We start from the raw sequence: 24,028 nt of genomic DNA, 5'->3' as shown, positions 1-24,028 counted from the left end.
TGGAGTCCACCAAGCAAGAAATTCGTCATATTTTACGTTTTTACTACCTTGGAGGTAAAAATGCAACGAAGGTGGCGGCAAAAATTTGTGAAATTTATGGGCCTGATACTGTAACGATGCGCATAGCACAGCGTTTGATCGATTTCGTTCTGGTGTAGTAGATGTCGTACATGCACCCCGTACTGGTAGGCCAATCGTCGTAGAGACTGATAAAATCGTTGAAATTATCCAAAGAGACCGGCATGTGAGGATTCTCTCGATTAGTCAGGAACTAGGTGTAGACCACAAAACCATTTGCAGAATATTGGATTCCAAAACGGAACGAACTTGACACATTTTTGAAGCGGATGGTGACTGGCGATGAAAAGTGGATCACGTACGACAACGCCAAGCGAAAAAGATCGTGGTCGAGAAGCGGCGAGTAGGCCCAAACCATCGCCAAGCCCGGATTGAGCGCCAGGAAGGTTTTGCTGTGTGTTTGGTGGGATTGGAAGGGAATTATTCACTATGAGCTGCTCAACTAGGGCCAGACCCTTAATTCGGTCCTCTACTGTAAGCAACTTGACCGTTTGAAGTAGGCGATTGACCAGAAGCGGCCAGAATTGGTCAATAGGACTGGTGTTGTGTTCGACCAGGACAACGCTTGTCCGCACACATCTTTGAGGACCCGCCAGAAGCTACGGAGGCTTTGATGGGATGTCGTATCGCACCCACCATATAGTCCGGACCTGGCACCAAGTGACTATCATCTCTTCCGGTCCATGCAAAACGCCCTTGGTGATACCAAATTGGCCTCAAAAGAGACTTGCGAAAACTGGTTGTCTGAGTTTTTTGTAAATAAGGAGGGGGAGTTTTATAAAGGGGGGATAATGAAGTTGCCTTCTAAATGGCAACAAATTTGCGAACAAAACGGGGCATATTTTACTTGAATCGGATAATTCAAAGTACGTTAAATAAAGCGTCAATTTCGATCACAAATACGATATTTCTTTTCCCCAACACAATATAAATAAAAATAGTCTAGAAGAATTGAGTACGATTTTCAAGGCAAAACATTGTCTAAAAAAAAAGAAGCAAACAAAAAAAAAAGTCAAAAATGTATGTTATTAAAGGGAGGGTTAGAGTGGCAAAGGTCATTAAATGTGTTTCTTACATTTACTTCTTCGCACATTACTTTTTCACATAACTCATCAAGTTTCTTGTTTCATAATTGGATGCTAAATTTTGCTCCTTGCGGCACCTCGTATATAAATAAATATCTGTGTTATTCCACGTCAAGTGAGCCACCCAGCTGCTCGGAATAGGTCTTGATTGAATGATTTTTGTATGTATAAATAAATGTTGAAAAAATGCCAATCAAATCTCGAATGCCCCAAGGTGGAAAGATAAAATTGCGACACCAATGTGGCGGATGAACTTTTTTAAAATTCAGCAGATAAACTTGAAACTCAATACTCGGTGTTTTTTTGGTTTTTCGGAGTCGCTGAATGGAGATATGAAGTAAGATTTTCAAAATGCAAAAATCGATCTTTGCTGGTTATTTTTTAAGAGCTGCATACTTTTTCTTTTGTACATCAGACCTTTTCATTACCGGTTCTTTATTTTGTTTACTTATTCATTTTTTTAATTATTATTGGAAATCTGGGAACTCAGTAAAATGCATACCTGAATGTACAACAACTATATTTTTTGAAATTCGAACGTTGAGTTCAGTTCTAAATAAAGTTTGTAATAGCAACGACGTGTTTTTTATTATTCCGAGCTTCCGTGTAGTAAGTATACGCTCAACAATTATTAATTAATTTATTTATACAGTTGAATGTTGAGTATTTAACAGAAGAAGAAACTTTACTTTAAAAAAATATTTTTCCAACATGAAATTCACATTCATAGCCAAATATCTGAATCGTAACCTATTCTGGGTAGAAGGGTGGGCACTCAACGTGATGAGATACAGTCAGAAAAAAAAAACACAAAAAACACAGAAACAAAGCAAATCAAATACTTGGCTGCGTCATTTGAATTCTTATGTAACAATTCATTTAAAGTTTTTCATAGAGGTGGTTACAATAATAGCACAGTGACATTTTCTAATTTTTGACTATTTTAATATTTACTTATTTTAAATTTTTTTTATTAAAAGAATTTGTTGAGCTATTAAAAAATCTTAAAGTTTCGCATTTTATACAAGAGGTTGAATTAGTTTTAAAGGTGACACACAGATGGCGCTATTTATCACTTTATCGCGTTGGCAATACTGAATATATATTCATGACAAAGCCTCATCCCTAGGCTTTGTTTATCAGTATCTGTCATTTCGCTGAAGTATAAACAACGCAGTGTTTTCGTGCTCCGAGTATGTCAACTTTTGTGCCGTCGAAACGCAATTTGCGGGAAGCTTTGCTTTTCTGCTTCAATTTGAAAAAAAATACAGCCCAAGCCCGTGAATTGCTGCAGGAGGCCTACCCAGACCATACTCCGTCGATTTCAACATGTGAGTACTGGTTTCGACGATTCAAAAGTGGTGATTTTCACACCGAAGACAAGGAGCGTCTTGGCCAGCCCAAAAAGTTCGAGGACGCGGAATTGGGGGAATTGGTAAACGAGGACTCGTGCCAAACCCAAGAAGAGCTTGCTGAATCATTGGGCGTTGATAAATCAACCGTTTGCAAGCGTCTAAAAGCGATGGGAATGATCCAAAAGCAAGGACATTGGGTCCCGTACGAGTTGAAGCTGCGCGACGTCGAACGGCGATTTTTGACGTGCGAATTGCTGATCGAGCGACAAAATCGGAAGGGTTTTTTGCATCGGGTGGTGACTGGCGACGAAAAATGGATCCACTACGATAACCCAAAACGCAAAAAAATCATGGGGTTTGCCCGGCCACGCATCAACGTCGACGGCCAAGCAGAATATTCACGGCAAGAAAATCATGCTCTGCATTTGGTGGGATCAGGTCGGCGTCGTATATTTTGAGCTGCTCCAACCGGGCGAAACAATCACGGGGGATCGTTACCGACTGCAATTGATGCGTTTAAGCCGGGCATTGAAAGAAAAACGGCCGGAAACGGTAAAAAGGCACGACAAGGTTATTTTGCAACATGACAACGCTCGGCCGCATGTTGCTCAACCTGTCAAAAAATACCTTGGAACGCTTGGCTGGGAAGTGTTACCCCACCCGCCGTATAGTCCAGACATAGCTCCCTCCGATTATCATTTGTTCCGGCATATGAGTCTCGATTTGGCGGACCAGCGGTTCTCCTCGTACGAGGCTACCAAAATATGGGTTGAGTCATGGATAAAATAAAATAAATAAGTAAAAAATTAGTATATAAAAAACGACTTCCTCTTAAGCATTTGAAGAAATGTAGTCTTACAATGGCTATCAATCACTATTATCATGAATAATAATATGTTTGATTTTAATCACAGGTTGTTCAATAAGTCTTGCGGTTCTATAAGAGAGGTCGTTGCTATTAGAGTACATTTTTTGCTATGTAGGTACACTCTTCATATGAACGTTCTATTCTACATATTCATTCATATTTGTATGAAAACAGATTTTATAAATCGTCTACCTTCGTAGCCTTTGTTATGATGTTCACTCCGTTGCTCTGTTTTGAGTACTGATGTTCTTCATAAAATACTTATGCTGAAAACAGTGACCGACGTAAACGCAGTCCCCTGTCAGCTGTTACGATCAAACTAATGAGAACCTCATGTAAATGAAAAATTCCTTCCTTCCGGATCGTAGTATCGTAGATTTTATTTCACGGTTTTTGAAAATTCCCGTGGAACCCTGTCAGCTGATTGCTCTCTCACCACACACTGTTGCCAAGCAGTACATTTCGAAATCATTTACAAAATAAACTTAGAAAAATTCAAATTTTTATTAAAATAACTTACAAACACTGTTGAATAATGTTAATTATAGATAAATGAGCTATTTGCATTTGTTGGTTTTCGGCTTTGGTTTATTAAACAATGAAAAATTGTAAGCAACAATATCAGTGGCAACATTGTGTAGATTCAACCAAACACATACACACACAATCCGATGTATTGTGGAAATATATATGTAACTAAAAGAACGCAGTTGTTCTCTACGGGATGAGTATTGCTCAGTTTTCTGCTCTCTAGGGGCTGCGGTAAGGGCACTACGCACGTCGGTCACTGTTTCCAGCTAACTAATGCTAACTCTTATGCTCTGTTCCGAGTAGAAATGTTATTCATAAATGATGTGATGTTAGCTCTTCTGCCCTACTCTTAGTGAGAAGGTTCGTTAACAGTTTCTTGATATTTCAATGAAGTATACAATTTGGTTAAATAATAAATATTTTTTTCTTTATTAATAAATTAAATTAAAAATACTTCATACATAAATAATTAACTTAAAAATTATGTTAAGAGGTTACATACGTCCAGAATTTTCAAAAATTTTTTTTTTTGTTTTTACAGATTCTTATTCTTTATAGTTTTAGGCGTGTTTCCGTGGAAGTCGATTGTAAAAACTCCCCATAGATACAAAGTTATAGTAGAAAATGTAACTGCCCGACCAGAGTTTGATGCGCACAGCTGGTCTTCGTTTGTGGCTGAAAGTTTAAACTTGTTTTTTTCGAAAAAATTTTTTTTTCGGTACGATCTGTATGACTACTCAAACAGTTTTCAATATTTTTTGATGCGGTTTTTTTTAAATATTCGATAAAGTTTTCTTTATTTTTCTTTGAGTCAGAGTTTTGATATTTTTATTCAAAAATTTTCTAAACATAATTAAAGTGTGACATTTATGACGTAAAACGCACACTTTTTTTTATTGCGGTAAATTGCAAAATTTTTCGACTCAACAGGTTATAACTACAACTTTATTTTACAAGAATTCATTTACTTTTTACAGATCCATCAGCATTTCAAGGATAAATGATGCAGACCGTGGAGTGGTATGTATTCGTATATCCATACGCACAATTCCTCCAAACACCAGAAAGAGTAGGCAAAAAACATCGTCAAGGAAGGCGGAGCATTTTTTCGTCATTGCAATGGGGAAATTAACAGCATTAGCCGAGTGTAAATACTGCTATAGTAATAGAGCCAGCGCTGCTGGCGCCATGAATTCGAATTAGTACGCAAGTCGGAATGCGTTTTCTGTCTGAGTATACTCCTTATGTTTTGCTTTGAACTAACTTGCATACTCGTCATCCGCCATTTGGCCAATACGTATTTGAGTCGCCAATTGTACCCAAAGGCTTAATTTAGTGAGTTATGAAAATGATTCTAACTTATGAAAATGCTGAACTTATGTAAACTTCAAAAATATGTATAATGAAAATAAATAAATTATCCTTTATTTATTATTGTAGTAAATGTATATGTATAAAAAGATGAAAATATATGCAAGTATATTTGGGTTATGTGAGTTTTTCGTAAAATAACATAAGAAGAAATCATCCTTTATATATCAATCGATAAATTTTATTCTTCATGTCATTCACCTTCTCCCATAAATCTGTTACAAGTACACATTTTATTTCCAATATTCTTCCCCGCCCATCTCAAAATGCTATCCTAAATATTTTTCTGCCAATATCTTCATTCAAGTATTTCATCTATTTACCCTCACCACTCACCTGCTGATGTATGTACGGCGAATAGCGACGGTTGTTTATTACAAATATGACCAGCGCATTGGCACCAATCACACCCAGCGTCAGTATAAGGATGAGCACCGCCTCGATGGTCTCCGCAATGCCAATGTGAATAATGAAATTGTGACTGTTATAGCGTGGATGTGAACAGCTTGAATTCTTAACAGTTGGCGGCACGAGTAGTCCACCGGCTTTTAGGTCCATTGCAGTGCTGCTGAAAGCAGAGATGAGAAGGAGTAAAGAAACAGCATAAATGTTGTGTGTACAGTGAGCAGTGGGCAGTAAGCAGATAACTATAAATTTATAGTAGCAAGCAATAAAGTTCAAGAAAATAACAATTTTTTTATTGTTGTAATAAATATATTTGCCGGATGTTAGATTTTGGTGTATAAATCAGTACCAATGGCAGGCTGGAAATATGGAAACATGAAAAATATTTGTAAGTAAAAATAAGATAATGAATTTGTTTTTAGTTGGTCGAGGTGAACGCGCTACCGACGGTGGTAAAAACTAAAGAGCAGTGGTACAGACTATAGTCGAGTAAATACCAGTTTGAAATTTGGTAGGGAAACGCCTCTTAAGAGAAGTGGATATCAACGAATAAGCGGTTTGAAGGAGCTAATATTAATTTTTTTTGTTGACACGTATCGTTAAGAATCGGAGACCCCTCAATAAAAGTAATATTTAAGCCAATGCAGAATTGAATGGAATTTAATAATGGGTGAGACTTCGTCTGAAACTTTCTGCTACGAAATAACACCAGAATCGAGGAAGGAAGAGTACTATTAGTATACTTGAAGTTCGCAAGTAGACTGACAGACAAACCTAAATAACAGCATTGAGTCTTGCATTTTCTGCATCTTAGTGTTAATAACAGAGATGCATTCGTAAACAGGGGCAACTGCCTGTAAAGTGGAAAACAACAAGTTCTTCAATAAAGGCAATGGAAAAGTAGACTCAAAAGTATAAGAACATTTTTTTTATTTAGTTTTGTAAAATTTGAAAATCAGACCAGAGCAAGACAACTTGTTTGATAGTTAAATAAGCAACGTTGCTGTTCTTGTCTAGATTTGGCTATTTAGGTGGAGTTTTGGTGTTGGTTGGATTACACAATCAGACGTATATTTTAAGCAAAGATGCTGATTACACTTTTCAGAAGTTGTTTCTAATGTCACACAATTTCTTATACATATAGCATAACTCATGTTTTTTGCAGTCTTTACTATGTGTGTCAGATTTGAATTCAACACCTCAAGATCTCTCGATAAATTTTAGTCTGGTTTTGAATTCTGAAAACTAATGTTTGTACAGAATGACTACTTCAAAAGAAAGATATCTAATCACAATTCTGCTTGTCGCCGAATTGAAATAGGATTCATCTGAAGAGAGGATTTTTCATAAGGGTTCATAAGGCCATTTATTCTTGACTCTTTTTATAAAATTGTATTTACGTTTATGACCAACTCTCTACAAAAAAGTACTAAATCATCCTTTGATGTAACTTAAGCAGAAATCACTGCTGGTCATCTACATAACCGAACATGCTCTCTGCTGTCCAACTAGCGAACATCATACAGATACGACTCTACAGTATCCCATGCATTTACAATGCAAGTGTGAGTCGGCTGCTGTGAGAGCCAGTGCAGTTAACACCGAATGCTAAGCATCAAGAATGATAGAAAGAAGATTGCGCCCATCAGAGCGTACGTGACGTCACGTTTGCTGAGTTGTGCAGTATTGCCAACCATTTGCTCTTCGCAATAAATTTAGTGCTTTTTTATACCCAAAATGCAAAAATTTTTAAGTTTCGTGTTTGTTTCTTTTTTTAATTTAAAGCTACCGAAACTTTAAGTTAAAAAACAAACTATATTATTAAACAAAAAAAGGTTAAAAAAGGTCACTCTGAGAAGATTTTAGTGCTAATGAAAATTTTTTTACTCTTATAAAATTTGATAATTTGAAAGTGCAAATTTAATTTTTGGCTCCATTTAAGGTTATGCAAAAATATTAAGGGGTTATACGCAGTTATGAAGCAAATAAAAGACGGGTTGTCAAGGATTTATCCTGAAGAAACTTCAGAATATTTTAATTTGAAAATTTTTGGCGGTTATAAAAGCATTCTTCAAGAACGTAACAAAATTTTTTATTTATGAAAATGTTGATTATAGAGCGCGCTGCAGGCGATTTCTGGACCCTCCTTTAAAAAAGGACGATTTACGGTGTACATCGTAACTCAGGATTGGATTATCTGAAATCAAAAAACCAAACAAATTTTGTTAAATAATATATTAGATTATCTAGTAATTAATCGTTCGGCTAATCAAAATAGTGAATTTTCACAAAATGGCAGCTTTTAAAAGAAATGATTTCGATTTTTACGTTAAAATTTGGCCGTAAATTGATTATAAAATGGAAAATAAGTATAAGATTTACAAAAGGAACTATTTATTACTAGAAAATGTATCTTTAAAGATTGAGTTAAAACGGTTGACCGATCAAACAAGCCGTTTTCGAGATATCGTGTACACCGACTTGAAAAATGCCGTTTTGAAAAAAACACGTTTAAAGTTTCAATACCTACCTTAAAACGTGCCGAGGCATCTCTACATATTTAGGTATAACTCCGAAAGTATTGCTTAGATCTACTTCAAATTTCGTGCGTATACTTTTGATTATATGTACATTACAAAAATGCAATAAAAAAATTCGATTTTTTTGAAAGTCATGACTGCGTATAACCCCTTAAATGCCCCTCTCTCTTCTTAAGATTGAAAACCTTTTTACACATTTTAAAAGGCCTTTGAATTTATTGAATGCGAATTAAAACCAAAGAGGTGTAATCGTTTCTTCCGTTCATCAATCCTTAGTGAGACATAGGACATTAACAGTTATATTCATTGTAAAAATAAACAAGAAAATACCAGAAAATACTAAAGAAACCATACTGACATTTTTACAAAAAGAGTACCTTATCTAGTTTCATAACTTCAAATATAGCAAAAAAGTCGTGCCCTTAACAAAAGATTCTCGTTTAACAAAAAAACCTCATAAATTAAATTGTACATAAGCATAACACATTTATTTAAAAAAACGCACATTTTAAAGACAATTTGTCACGCATACAAAGTTCTTTAAGTGATTCAATAAAAATTTGTTGGGTAATTTTCTTTGAATGGGCATTTTAGTGCGTTTTTATATCCAAAGCCACGCAACACTGTAGTAGCGAGAGAGAGATTTGACTGCCGAAAGCAGAAGAACACCAACAACACCTGCAATCGCGGGCAGTGCCACCAGATGTTAAAAAAAAGTAAAGCTAAATAAAACTGAGTGAATTATTTAAATAATTATTAAAAAATGTAAATTTTGCAAAATTATAAACATGACATTTTAATTAGAACAGCTAGAAAAATGTCACGAAGAAAGAACTAAAACTCCGAGACTAAATAACAAAAAAAAAATGCTAAATCAAGTTACGAAAATGGTAATCTGGCCATGTTGGAGCTAAAATCACGTAAATAGTTGTCAAATTCGCTGAGCGCAAAGTAACGGGACCACGATAGGCGCCATCTCATTATTCTTTCCATCATGGCTACGCATCGCTCGCAGTTGCTATGCAATTAGAAGTAGACTGGTGTGAGAGCGAACAGAGCAGTTAACAGAAAAGAGCATTTAAGCGTGAAGTTCACCTTCACCCGATTAGAATTAGTTATAGGGGGTTCTATTTCAAATGAACCAGTTTGGAGATCACTACGATTGCTAGCTTTGCTAAACTTACAATATTCTTTTAATTCTTTTGTTAACAAATAAATATTTCATAATTTGTATATGTATATAAATATATGGTCAAATTTTAAGGGCCGATATTGAATTGAACCACACCTAAGCGTCAAGTTTTCTTCTGCATTTCACATGACATTTTTCAATTTCAGACTAACTCAATTTGAACCATAGAAAGATAGACAATCGAAGAACGCGTTAAAGTTATTCAGGCTTATTATGAAAACGGGCATTCGAATCTCGAAGAAAATCATCTTCAGTGATGAGGCACATTTTGACCTCAGTGGATTCGTCAATAAGCAGAATTGCCACATTTGGGCGAATTATAATCCAAGAGTGATTGCCCTAAAACCAATGCACCCCCAAAGAGTGAGTATTTGGTGCGGTTTATGGGCCGGCGGTATCATTGGGCCGTATTTTTTTCAAAATGAGGCCGGTCAGGCAGTTACTGTGAATAGAGCGAACACTATCGTGAGATGATAACGAACTTTTTATGGCCCGAATTGAAAGATATGGATGTGGACGATATGTGGTTTCAACAGGACGGTGCCAATTGTCACACAGCTAACGAAACAATGGCTCTTTTGTGCGAAAAATTTGATGGCCCAATAATCTCACGTCGCGGCGATGTCAATTGGCCGCCAAGATCATATGATTTGACACCGTTGGTCTCCTTTCTTTGGAGTTATTTGAAAGAAAAGGTGTACGTCGATAAGCCAGCAACAATTCAAGAGCTAAAGGATGAAATAATTCGGCACATTAACGGCATAGAACCTCAATTATGCCTCCGCGTTATCGAAAATTTGAACCATCGGATGGAGGTGTGCCGCTGAGACCGTGGTGGTCATTTGGCCAATGTTTTGTTCTATCCGTAATTGAGCCATACCAATATTATCATAATAAAGAGAAATGACAATAATGTCCTAAAAAAATTATATTTTATTTAAAATCAACACCGGCGCTTGAAACTTAACCACCCTTTATATGTAAAAATTTTAATTACTTTCAAATAACAAAAGATAGTTTTGCTAGAAGCTATTGGTAATTATATAACATATGTAGATATGATGGATATATTTTTACGACAAAAAAAATTGCTGGCTGAAGATTTTTGGGGTTCACTTCCTCGAGTTTCTGATCATTTGAATAAAGTTCCCAATGAAACTGGGAAATTGTCGATATGAACCTATTCATATATATTAGTAAAGTAGTTAGTAGCTGCAGGCCCTGTTCTCTGCTGCAGGTGCTCGCTCTCGATTAGTTTTAGTTTGATATATTATTTCTAGCAAATATTTTGAATTAATAAAATAATGGCATTCTAATCAGCCGCCGTAGCCGAATGGGCTGGTGCGTGATTACCATTCGGAATTCACAGAGAGGTCGTTGGTTCGAATCTCGGTGAAAGCAAAATTAATAAAAAAAAAATATTTTTCGAATAGCGGTCGCCCCTCGGCAGGCAATGGCAAACCTCCGAGTGTATTTCTGCCATGAAAAAGCTCCTCATAAAAATATCTGCCGTTCGGAGTCGGCTTGAAACTGTAGGTCCCTCCATTTGTGGAACAATATCAAGACGCACACCACGAATAGGAGGAGGAGCTCGGCCAAACACCTAACAGAAGTGTACGCGCCAATTATTTATTTTTATTTTAATCAGTAAATACAAATTTTCTTTCACATTATTATCGGCATTTTTGTTCCTAGGATTTGCGTAATAAAAGTTAAAAGCTCCCACATGATGCCTAACGAAATGTATTTTGTTTGGGTTCAGCCACCATTCTCCAATAAATAAGTCTGCTGTAAGAATTTTATAAAACAAGAAAAAAAAAACATAAACTTTAACTTATATGTATGGATTCCTTTTTGTGTAGCGCATTTGCTATTATGCAGCCAGTTCCTTGTCATGTTTATGGTATTGTTGTTTATTATTACCTTCCTGTAAAGATTATTTCATATTTTCCAATATTCAGCCGCAAAAATGCATAATTTGAAATTTTTGGCAACATTTTTTGTGTGTAATAAATCCTTCGGCAGAAGCCATGGGTTGCACAACGCAAGCCAAATTCCTAACATACACACAGGCATACATAAGCAAGTTCACAGTAAGAATTTTATACAAATAAATGAATTATTGGATATTGTTTTTGGACTTTTTCTATAAAATGTACTTAAAGTCCATATACATACATTTGTACTTATGCACAAAGTCTAATATGTTTATATCTATGTATTTGTAAGCCGTAGCCCATGAATTTAAATAATTTATATGTAAATTAGACTTACACTCACTGCACTTTTGTATAATTCTAATTCCCTTTTTTTTTTGTATAATTCTTTATAATTCTTCAATTTTTATATTCGAGGCACAAGGTTAATATGACTTTGTTCACATAAATCCATACAGACATGTATGTATGTATATACATACATAACCTGTGATCAAAAAGTACTGGGCTGACCAGGAAAATTGTTTTGTTCGATTCTTCGGCGGAGGAGATCAAAGAGAATGCGATGAAGGAGCTGAAGGCCATCTCTTCGTCGGCCTACCAGGGGTGCATGGAGGACTGGGTTAAAAGTTGGCACATGTGTGTTGCTTCAGGCGGGTCATATTTTGAAGGAAATAAAAAAAATTTGCCTGAAATTTAACTCTGTTTTGGTTTATTTAAATATTCCCGGTACTTTCTGATCATAGCCACCGGTGCGCGTTAGGGTGGTCGGAAAGAAGACTTTTCCGCAGGTTTCCACCAAACTTTTTTATATGACCAAAAAAAAAAAAAAAACTGACGTCTGATTTATTTTCTTAATAGTATTTGTAACTAAGAAATAATTATTATTATATTCTGTTGAATATTTATGTTAATTTAAACTTATGCTCTAATTTTTAGATATGAAAAATCCACTTTTCCATAAATTTGATATTAAATATTTGCTGTTCGACATCTTTTCATCTCCTCTTTTAATTTCCCTTTACAAATGTTCAAAACTTATACCTAAACCTTCTTCAAAAAATAATAATAATTTCTTATACGGACCATGAAAACTGCAAAAATCAAAAAAAAAAAAAAATAATGAACTTTTAAATAATTTTTTTTCATTCCTTTTTTGCCAAATTTGGTCGATACTTTGTGATCTCCTCTTTTAATTTCTTTTCGTAAATGCCAAAAATATACGCCACATTTGATCTGCAAAAATGTAATCATTTACACTTTTTTTATAAAAACCTTGCAAATACCCAGAGATAAAGTAAAAAATATAAAAAATATTTGTTCAAGGACACAATTAATATATTGTATATTCATATGTACCTGTATTCTAATAATAACGGGAGGGCCTGCTTTGCTTTTTGAACCACCTACTTTTTTAAGAATGGTAACACAAATGACATGTCAAATGTGTTCATAATTTACTTAAAGGTTTGATATTTACGAAATGGGACGCTATACGCTTGAACAAAATTGGGAAATATTGAAAGCCTATTTCCAAAGTGGTGAGTCTTCTTCTTCTTCCGCGGTTACAGTAAATGGCGGGCGTTACTGTGACATGCTCAACGAGTTTTTGTTTCCAAAAATTGAAGAGGATGACATGGATGACATTTGGTTTCAACAGGACGGTGCAATTTGTCACAGTGCCAAAGTTACACTCGAACTTTTGGCTACCGTTTCTGAATTCCGATATCAATTGGCCGCCTCGGAGCTGTGATTTAAGCCCGTTGGACTATTTTTTGTGGGGAGCCGTTAAGGACAAATGCTATGCGAACCATCCAGAGACGATTGATGCTTTAAAACACGAAATCGAAGTTGCCATTCATGAAATTGGAGCCCAAACAATCGAAAATGTGCTTAAAAATTAGGTTGATCGAATGGCCTACTGTCAGTCATTTGAACGATACTAATTTTTATTCATAAATGACAATGTTTAATCTTCAAAATAAAAAAAAAGTTTGAAAAAATATTGATTAGTTTTGTTTTTATAGCCGATTCAATAAGCAAATTTTACATGGCCCACCCTATAGTAGCGTGATATATTATATTACAATGTTTTAACTATTCATTTAGTTGCGGAGCTGCCAATGAGTGACTGTTTGGTGCAGAGTTTTGTCGTAGGCATCATTGGATATTTTTTTTTTTTTTTTTTTTGTCAAATGAGCACTGCCGTGAAAAGCCACACGAGTCACACAGCCAACTGTATATAATACATCTCTTGCATACTGTCTTGGAAAATCAAATAATCTGTTTTGAAAAACTTATGGGGATAACTTTTTATTAATTTTGAAAAAAAACACGCTTCTTAGAATTTTCTATCATTGTTTTTTTTTTTTTTTGTTGTGCTGAACTATTCTAGCAATCCTTGGATGCATTATTAGGGGATCCCTAAAACTTTTTAAGCTACAGGGTGAAGGAAGTATTACCAACTTCACACTGCTTGTATCTGTAAAACAGCTCATGACATTAACGTCAAAATTGTTCGAATGACAGTTCAATATATTGTTTATAAGCCATCAAAAGCATTTGCGTCTCAGTTTTGTTGAATTTTTTTTTCTGTGATGGAATTCCAACGTAATAGTGTGATTGCGTTATCTTTGCCTGGAAAATCACAACCAGCCATTGTTCGTGAGCTCAGTCACCTCAAAGTGAATAAAATGTTTGTGTATCGCACTATAAAAGGTTACAATGATATTAGTAGCATTGCAAAACGCTGTGGAGGTGGACCAAAAAAAACGGCTACAACGCCAGAAATGGTTCGGAAAGTGAAGGCTCGACTTGAACGAAATCCACGTCCAAGTGGAAGAAAAATGGCCAAAGAACTGAGAATATCGCAAGACAGCATTCGACGCATATTGAAAAAGGAGCTCAAGGTCAAGGCTTACAAGTTCGAAAAAGCACACGATCTTTCACGCCAGCAAGAAAAAGTTCGATGCGATAGAGCAAAGGAGAATTTGAGCCTACGTAGGGCCACTCCCAAGTAATGGTTTGGGCCGCAGTGACCGCTGATGGACGCTGTCCAATCGTTTTTATCGTGCCCGGTGTCAAAGTGAATGCGACTTATTATCGAGAAAATGTTTTAGAAGCTGCTTTAGATCCGTGGACACGCAAACGTTTCGGTCGTAGACCATGGACGTTCCAACAGGCCTCGGCACTCATAAAGCTCGTGTGAACCAAGAATGGTTGAAAAATCATGCTCCACACTTCATTTCGTCCATTTCGGCTTTCGAATTCACCAGACGTAAATCCGATGGACTATTCCATCTGGTCCATTTTGGAGAGCAAGGTGAGGACTAAGAAATATGCCAGTATGGATGCGCTGAAAAGAGCGATTATACGAGAATGGGCCAAAATACCTCAAGATCACATTCGTGCAGCATGCAACTCATTTTTTGACCGTTTGAAGGCTATAGTCAAGACAAAAGGTGATCATATCGAGCTAACGTGAATATATGTTAAAATTGTAATCATTTTTGAACAATTTTGTCTTTGAAATCAGTAAAAACTGATTTCACACAAAAAAGTTATGGTGTTTTGAATAGGTAAACATTATATCGGTTACCCTGTATATTAAAATACCACGCACAGCGAATCAGTAAAAAGTTTCGTTGTTCTTGCGATGAGCCAACATACATACTTTTTTCCATGCTGGAGTAATTCATATCCCTATACGTATTTAATAATTTAATAATAATATAATTATTTATAAAAGTTATGCGAGTTTCATTATGAACGAATATGCAGGAATTACTGAGCATAGTCAAAGTTATTAAAAAAAAAAAAAAAAAAATTTAAATAAAAAGGAATTAAATAAAAATAAAAAGTCTGAATGGCCGCGTGTTTCAAGAATGACCAAGAAATTTTAAAAATTAAAGAAAAAAATTATTTTTTTTTTTCAAGTAATTTTTTCATATGCTATATTTGTACCAAAAAAAAATTAAAAAAAAGAAATCTATAATCTTAATAAAAAACGCCAATCTAAATAAAAACGCCATTTCACTTCAAAGAATTTTATACCATAATTTTCAAACTCTAATAAATCTGGAAATTATTAAATTTGTTGAAAAATGTTTTTGGCTTACTTCTGATTTTACTTAAGCCGCAATATAAAGAAATTTTTAGAAGAATTGACAACATGGCATGACTCTAATGCAGATTGAATTGTACGCAATAAGCTTCATGTTGAAGCTATCGAAAATAGTGTGTCGATACGTTTCCGACCTCAAAAGATGAGGGGTTCCATAGGGAAGGAGTTAATGCGCTCTCTCAGAGATGAGAATAGAACTTAGCTTCCGAAGAAAATAATTTGTTTTTTACATCAAGTCTGAAAGTTGTGAATAAATATTAAAAAAATAATACTTGCATATCCAATAAATATGCGAAAGGTCTGAAGTCGGGATTTCTTTCGAAATGAGGGAAAAGCTGGCGTTACGGTGAATGGCGAGCGTTATTGAGTAATGCTGACTGAATTTTTGTGTCCTAAAAGTAATAAGCTAAACCTCAAACGACTTCGACATAAACATTTTGTTCCAACAAGACGGCGCAATTTGCCATACAGCGCACTTAGCAATTGATTTATTGCAATATTCGAGCCGCCATTGCCACCAGATTTAAAAGTAGTAAAAAATTGGACTGGTCGCTGATTGAATGAATCATGAAACTAGTAGACGTGGCGGACATATGCCGAGATATCTTGTTAAAAAAATAAAAACCATTGAATTATCTACCATATTATAATAAAAAAAAAATTCAATCCAACAATATTTCTGTTTTAAACGTCTCAAGTTCTTAGAAAAACGCCCAATATGTTTCTTCATTCTCCTTCTTCTTAAGTGGCGCGATAACCACTTACGCGATTTTGGCCGAGTTTAATAAAGCGCACCAGTCGTTTTTTCTCGTGCTAACCGACGCCAGTTGGACACACCAAATGAAGCCAAGTCCTTCTCCACCTGATCTTCCATATAAGCACTAAAATAGAAGTCGAAAATCGAGTGCGCGTAGCCCGCGAAATTCGAAAAGTTACGACTTTTTTGAAGATCTGATGCTTTCTGAGCTGTAATTCGGAAAGGCGATCAGCATTCTTTGTTTTGTTCCGCAAACAATCAATTCTATGTTAACACATTTAACAGAATTTATAATCTGTATAAGCACTGTTGTACTAGCAACAATCTGTTGTTTACTATAATTACAACAGTAAATAACGCTTTCTCCCTTTTACTGAATAATTTTGTAGGCTGCTCTTACTTGTATTTTTGCTCACAGATCGCAGAAATGTTACAAAACTATGTTAAAGTAACTCAGCTTCTTCCTGTTACCCTACACTCTTGATATGTAGCCTGTGTAATTTTAACATGCATTCTCCACTTTAGCGTTAAGCCCTTCAAAACAAGCATAGGTATTGAAGCTGGGGAAGTAAATATAGGAAAAAAAAACCAATTTCATAACTACTTGAATATATGAACGTAAATAGTTCCTAAATATGTATTTAAATATTATATAAGTCCTAATAATCCATCAACAAGCAGAGGATCGACCTATGCATATTTAAGTTCTAAGTATTTTAATATATTTTTATGCTATAAAATTTGTGCCTTTAAAAGTTCTAATTGAAATGCTTTGATTTTTTCCTTTTTACTTTATTTGTATGTATGTATGTAACAAGCGGCCGCCGTAGCCGAATGGGTTGGTGCGTGACTACCATTCGGAATTCACAGAGAGAATGTTGGTTCGAATCTCGGTGAAAGATCAAAATTAAGAAAAACATTTTTCTAAAGCGGTCGCCCCTCGGCAGGCAATAGCAAACCTCCGAGTGTATTCCTGCCTGCGAGTGTATTCCTGCCTCCTCATAAAAAAATATCTGCCGTTTGGAGTCGGCTTGAAACTGTAGGTCCCTCGATTTGTGGAGTAACATCAAGACGCATGCCATAAATAGGAGGAGGAGCTCGGCCAAACACCCAAAGAGGGTGTAAGCGCCAATTACATTTATATAATATATATATATATATGGGGTCGATTTGTGGGGAGGCAAAAAAATCGCCCGTTGCTCTGTGAAAATCATATTCTAGGGATCAAAATAAGAAACTTTGCCGAAGGAACCATACCTCTAAAACGAATTCTGATGTCCCCCAATTTGGGTCGAACGTTTTAGTTTCTTTTCTCATGTAAAGGCCAAAAATGGTGATATTTTGAAATGATTGTATGGGGAACCCCCCAAGGGAGTTCCAGGGGGTATGCCACTGGCATGGGTGGATCGCTCGTCCAAAGTTAGTGGGGATCGGTCATACATTTGGACTCGATTGGAGCACTCTAAATGGGTCAAAGTGGGATTTTTCGTTCGACCCAAATTGGGGGACATCAGAATTCGTTTTAGAGGTATGGTTCCTTCGGCAAAGTTTCTTATTTAGATCCCTAGAATACGATTTTCACAGAGCAATGAGCGATTTTTAAATCAACCCACCCTAATGTATATGTAAAAGCTTTTATGGTTATTACTCTAAATTAGTCAACATTATTTTTATTGTAATTTCAATTTGGTGCTTAAGCCGTTACTCGAGAAATTCAATTTCAATATTCCTAAACTATTACTACAGTTACTATTCATTGAATAAATATTGAGTTGTTCGGAAAGTAATTTCTTTTTTTCCCGACAGAGGATTTTATTGTATTTTTTCACAGCTAACTTCATACGTAAGTCGCATTGTCATTATACGTTTTGACAGCTGATATAGAAAGGCTTGTGTGTGAAAAAAGTTTAATTGATTTTGCGCAGTAGTTTTTGGTCAGTGCCCTTTTAAATGTGTAAATCAATAAGCAGCATTTTCGTCATATTTTACTTTTTTACTATAAAAAAAGATAAAAATGCTGTTTAAGCCAGAAATAAATTAACCGATGTGTATGGAGAAGATATGTTGACAATACGCCAGTGCCAGTGCTGGTTTGGAAAATTTCGATCCGGCAATTTTGATGCCGAAAATGCACCACGTTCTGGAAGTCCGGTTGAAGCTGATAAAGACGCGATAAAGGCATTAGTTGATGCAAACCGGTGAATAACAACACGTGAGATCGGTGAGAGGTTAAATTTATCGAATTCAACTGTGCATGACCAATTTAATTAAATATTTATTCATTATACAAAAATCCTCTATTATTTTTACAACAAAAAAGCGAAATTACTTTCCGCACAACCCAATAAATAAAACGAAATACATTTGACAGCAAATGAAAGTACGTGAAAATTAGTGCAAACCTATGAACTAATTTTTGCAAGAGATGCATTAAATTAAATTTAAGGACAGTTATTTCATTTAATATTTATAAGATTTGGTTTTTTCAGTTTACTGCTTTTGCTGTAATTTAATATATTATGAAAAGAACTATTTTTGTTCGTAAAATAATTCGAAAATAGCCAACATGAAAATAATTGCACAATTTCTCTTATTTTCACATGTCGAATTCACTCAGCTTAATGCAAAATGTCAGTTATTATCATTAGACGATATAATATTACATATTGCTCAATTATTTATTTTATGTTAGTTTTGTATTTCAAGTCAGTTTAGCACAGAGCTTATGAATTGCAAAGTGTGACAGTGAAAAGGGGTATTGAGTGAAACAAATTGAAAGTGATAGTATTTGGTGTCAGTAGTATCTCGTTAATGGCTTTTTCAGGTCAGATTTATTAAATTTTGTCAGCATTTTTTCTTTTAGTAAAATCTCAAATTAAAGATTTTTATTAAAAAACCAAAACTTTGATGATGTGAAATTGATATTAGTAGTATTACGAATACCACTTTTAAATACCGCACATAATACTTGAAAGAGAAATTCAATTATTTATCGCATTTCTTTCTTTTTCTGAATACTCTTGTTTCACATTTTTATTAATTCTTTTTGCTTCTCATTTCGATTATAAAGGATTTTTCAATTGGCGCGGGTCGATTTTGGCGCCCTGTGGCAGCCATTTTGTTTTGGTGACATCTGTCAAATCTTTTGTTTATTATTCAGTTGTTTATGCTACCGATGACCGCCGTAGCCGAATGGGTTGGTGCGTGATTACCATTCGGAATTCACAGAGAGGTCGTTGGTTCGAATCTCGGTGAAAGCAAAATTAATAAAAACATTTTTCTAATAGCGGTCGCCCCTCGGCAGGCAATGCAAACCTCCGAGTGTATTTCTGCCATGAAAAAGCGCCTCATAAAAATATCTGCCGTTCGGAGTCGGCTTGAAACTTTAGGCCCCTCCATTTGTGGAACAACATCAAGACGCACACCACAAATAGGAGGAGGAGCTCGGCCAAATACCTAACAGAAGTGTGCGCGCCAATTATTTATTTTATTTTTTTTAATCCAAATCATTATGGCAAGTTACACGATTGAACAGCACGTTCAAATGATAAAACTTTATTATCAAAATGAGTGTTCATTAACGCAAACGTTGCGCGCATTGCACCCATTTTTCGGTAGACGTGGTGGCCCTTCCAATGTCTTATAGCGCATATTGAACCATATGGACCTAGCCGACATGTGGTTCCAGCAGGACGGCGCTACGTGCCACACAGCAAACGCCATTTTATTCCATTTCAACATCTACCCGCCCTTATTGAAAAACCCTTTACACGTAAATCTCAGTGTATCGCTAAAAGAAGGCTTTAAAACTCGAAGCGAAGTGAAATTGCACAACATTGTTATAAAATTTGTTAACCTTGTCAGAAATCTAGGATTAATTTTCAACAGAATTCTGTCGTAGAATAGCAACATTTACAGAGCAACGGGTAAAGTCTGTGGTATGCTCCATTCATTATGGGCTATTCGGCACTTTACTCCAATTAAAAAAACGATTGCTTGTCGCTATAACATTTCTGTTACCAACCTAATTGTTTGGATCTGAATTGCATGCCAATTGTGATAGTTTGTGTTTTTGCAAACTTAATTTGCCCTACAACACTAAGCAACGCCTTATATGTGTATTGTGTAAAGCGTCGCGATCACATATCAGTTTTTGCCTTAAAATTGTTTTTATAAAATTTGGTGACTTATTAAAAGTAAAATAACTACCTAATGCTACTTCGCAAGGTCAGTAACTCTAGTGAGCCCAATTACCTTGCCGAATGAATTCAATTCACAAGCTCATTCCGATCAGTTAACCTGTTTAGTAAAAAAATACAGTTGTCTTTTATCTGCGCGTCAGTTCTTCGGCTTTGCTGTTCGTCTTTCAAACGCTCTACCACAAAAGATCAAAACCATTCGAAGTATTGTACATTGCGCTTTAAAAACGAACTCCCACATTATTTTGCCCACTAAATTGCTAATAACGCCTTGTTCTTCTTCTCCAACTTCCACTTTTTCAGCCTATTATTTCCTTTTGTCAAATATTTTTCTCTAAAACACCACTATTTTTAATGTTATTTTCAATAAAGGGTTTTACAATAACATGTGTTCTTTTGAATAGCCTACTATTTCGGTAGATGTCACTTTTGAAGCTGCCATTTTTTGATATTTGACAAATAGAAACTACGCCATTAACAAAAATGGAACGATACTCGCTTAAAAAACGCATTGAAGTTATTAAAATTCACTATAAAAATAGTGAAAATTTGCCAGAGACGGTTCGTAAAACTCGAACATTTTTGGGTCATCGTGAAGCACCTAGTCGGGCAGCAATACAGAAATTGGAGAAAAAATTGGAGCTATTGGAACAAGTTAGTGATGTGAAGAATAAAATCCGTGCACGTCGCTCAAGAACAGCCGAAAATATTGCTGTTGTAGCCGAAAGTGTTGAAGGAAACCCAGGTTTGTCCATTTGTCCATTCCTCGCCGTTCTTTGGAATTAGGCATTCCTCAAACGTCATTACACCGTATTTTGCATAAAGATTTGGGTCTTAAGGCTTATAAAGTTCAGTTAACTCAAGGCCGATCATCAATAACGTCGTGTCTTTGCTGATTGGGTCATTGAAATGCATGAAAATGATGCGGAATTCCATCGAAAAATCATCTTGAGTGATGAGGCCCTCTTCCGTCTCGGTGGCTTCGTCAACAAGCAAAATTGTAGGATCTGGGGCTCAGAAAATCTAAGAGTTGTTGTTGAAAAGTCTCTCTATCCTCAACGTGTGACTGTTTGGTGCGGTTTATGGTCCGGCGGAGTCAGTGGACCTTACTTTTTCGAAAATGAAGCTGGAGCAATCGAATGTGAAGGTGAATGGATTGCGATATTGAGAGAAGATTAACGATTTTTTATGGCCGGAGTTGGATGGTATTGATCTGGGCAACGTTTATTTTCAACAAGACGGCGCTACGTGCCCCACAAGCAACGAAACCATTGATCTTTTACGGGAAAATATCAAAATAACACCTCTTATTGGAAAACCCTTTATTTTAGAATTAAGCTCAAATACTGTAAAATAAGTTATTGTGTATTTGATTAATAAAAAAAAAATAATAAAAACGACATCTTCGAGTGTTTCACTTCATATCTTTTGTAAGCATCGCTTAAATTGTTCCATTTTCTACTGTTTTATGCTCGTAATTTTCTTGAACAAGAAGTGCCGCACCCAAAAATCCAAGTGATTTAAATTGAGAAAAGAGGGCGACCATTGTAGGTATCATACGCCTGAGGCAATATCAGCACTTTTTCTACAATTTTTTAGTGAATTTTTATGAGACTTAAATGCAAAATCGCTTTGTTAAATTTAAATCTCTTTTCTTAATGCTAACTCGTATTAGCTTAGCTGCGACTTCTGGTTATCTGAGCCAGAGAATATAAGAAAAAAAAATAGAGAAATAAAAGCATATCAAATTTAATGCAAATGCGCGCAGATATCTCAGAGACGAATTACAAATGTAGAAACATGACGTTTTCTCTGCACAGGCATTGAAGTGGAAGGCGAGGAAAATGAGGTTGGTGGTGAATGGTACAGGATGAACGAAGGCTATGATGGAAAGCTAGCCAGTCAGTCACCGAGTGGACCGGGCACTTCGGCCTTTTGGTGTCGTAGTACTTAGCATTAATTTGCATCAGAGGACAAATTGATGTGCTGCAAAGTGATAAGCGTCAAGAAAGCAAAGAAGAAAGGGAATGAATGGATGAGGCTGCAAGCGAGAATTCGTCGCCAAAGTTAAACCTGCGGCAGCGTAAACTTGTTATGCTGATTAAAAGCTGAGTGAAGAAGCAGATATGATGGAGTATTAGAAAAAAAAAACCAAAAGAATTGGAGGTGGAGGAAAACAGAAACCAAAAATTTAAATAGAAATAGCAAATGGAAGTAAGAACACACATTTGAGCAAATATGCAGCGTTGAAGAAGTAAACTTACTCGAAGAAACAGTGACTGCACAAAGAAATAGATTAAAGTGGAACTGTAGTAGCAAAATTAAATGAAAGTAGAAAAAAGCATAAAAAACAAATTTATAAAACATAAAAAAAAAATAGAAAAAAGTATGTCTTAAAATGCTCCGGCAGTTGCTAAGGCTCTATGGGTGAAGAAAATTTATGGGTGAGTTATCTATTACTAAGCGGTGCGAACAGAGCGTAGTTTGCCGTATTTCAAGGCAGATGTGGCCGAAACTGGATTGGAAATGACCTGCAAACATAGTATGGTGGTTATCTACAGTTAGTGAAACAAGTTTTGGCAAGAGATTTTTTTTGTTTTTCATTTCATATGAAAATAAAGACTTTAGTATGATTCAGCCGGCAAACACTGTTTTCGCACTACACTTTGCTCTTGGAATGTACGCGTCGGTATTTTAAGTGGAATTGTATGCTGTTCAAGAAGTAATGAACATCTGTATGTATCTTAGACAGCTCTCCAACCACTTCATGTTGGTGGATGAGGCATTTGAGTTTTGTAAATCCAGGTTGAATTTATGTCTAAAATGGGTCCCGGAACGCTTGGGTATCGCGGGTAACGATATCTTTGACTCTTTAGTTAGAATGAGTTCTGAGGACAACTTATTTTCCACGGAGCCCGTATCGGCACTCTATTTTGCAGCTATCAAAGTCACGGATTGCAAACGGGTTACTTCAATCCGTTACAAGCAAGCTTGGCAGGCTGAGAGAGGCTGCAGATGGACAAAACTAATGTTATCTCTCATAACCGACCGACTGTCGCAGATGCCCTGTCATTGAGCAGAAAGGACTATAGGTAGCTGGTTGGACTGATGACGGGTCACTTTCTGTGGGCGAAGTACGTGTGGTGGGCAGGTGAGCATCTCAGATAGTGCACTCTGTCCAGCCTGTGAAGAGGAGGATGAGATGGCAGACCACTTTCTGTGCATCTGCCCCGCCTTCGCTCGAATCAGGCTTGAGAACTTTGGCGCTGATGTATTAAGAAGCGACCACCTTGGACAAAATCTACTCAGATTTATTCGGAGGCCGGGTAGATTTAAAAAAAATTAAAAAGGGAATCGGGGTGCAGTACAATGAGCTTAATGTTGTTTGAGGGCTGACTTGCTAGTTTTACCGGCAAACAAAAGAACAAAAACACTCCGCCGCCGTAACAGAATGGAGTGTTGCGAGGCTCCCATTCGGAAGTGCACATATTCGAAACAATTGATAGAAAAAGTTTTTTGTAATAGCGGCCACCTTTTGGCAGACAATGGCAAACCTTTGAGTACTTTTCTGAGATGAAAAAAGCTTC

The 24,028-nt window shown here is 36.0% G+C and overlaps 1 protein-coding gene across 1 annotated transcript in view; it reads right to left on the bottom strand.

Moving 5' to 3' along the window:
- The window catches only part of LOC128865978 (uncharacterized), a 113,859-nt gene extending 108,013 nt beyond the window's left edge, over positions 1-5,846 (bottom strand). The window contains exon 1 of the mRNA XM_054106427.1: positions 5,625-5,846. Coding sequence (XP_053962402.1) covers positions 5,625-5,846 — 222 coding nt within the window. The remainder of the gene's footprint in view (positions 1-5,624) is intronic.
- Between the last annotated feature and the right edge of the window lie 18,182 nt (positions 5,847-24,028).

Source organism: Anastrepha ludens, chromosome 6 (assembly GCF_028408465.1).
Source record: "Anastrepha ludens isolate Willacy chromosome 6, idAnaLude1.1, whole genome shotgun sequence".
NCBI lineage: Eukaryota > Metazoa > Arthropoda > Insecta > Diptera > Tephritidae > Anastrepha > Anastrepha ludens.
This window is presented reverse-complemented; position numbering and strand designations above follow the sequence as displayed.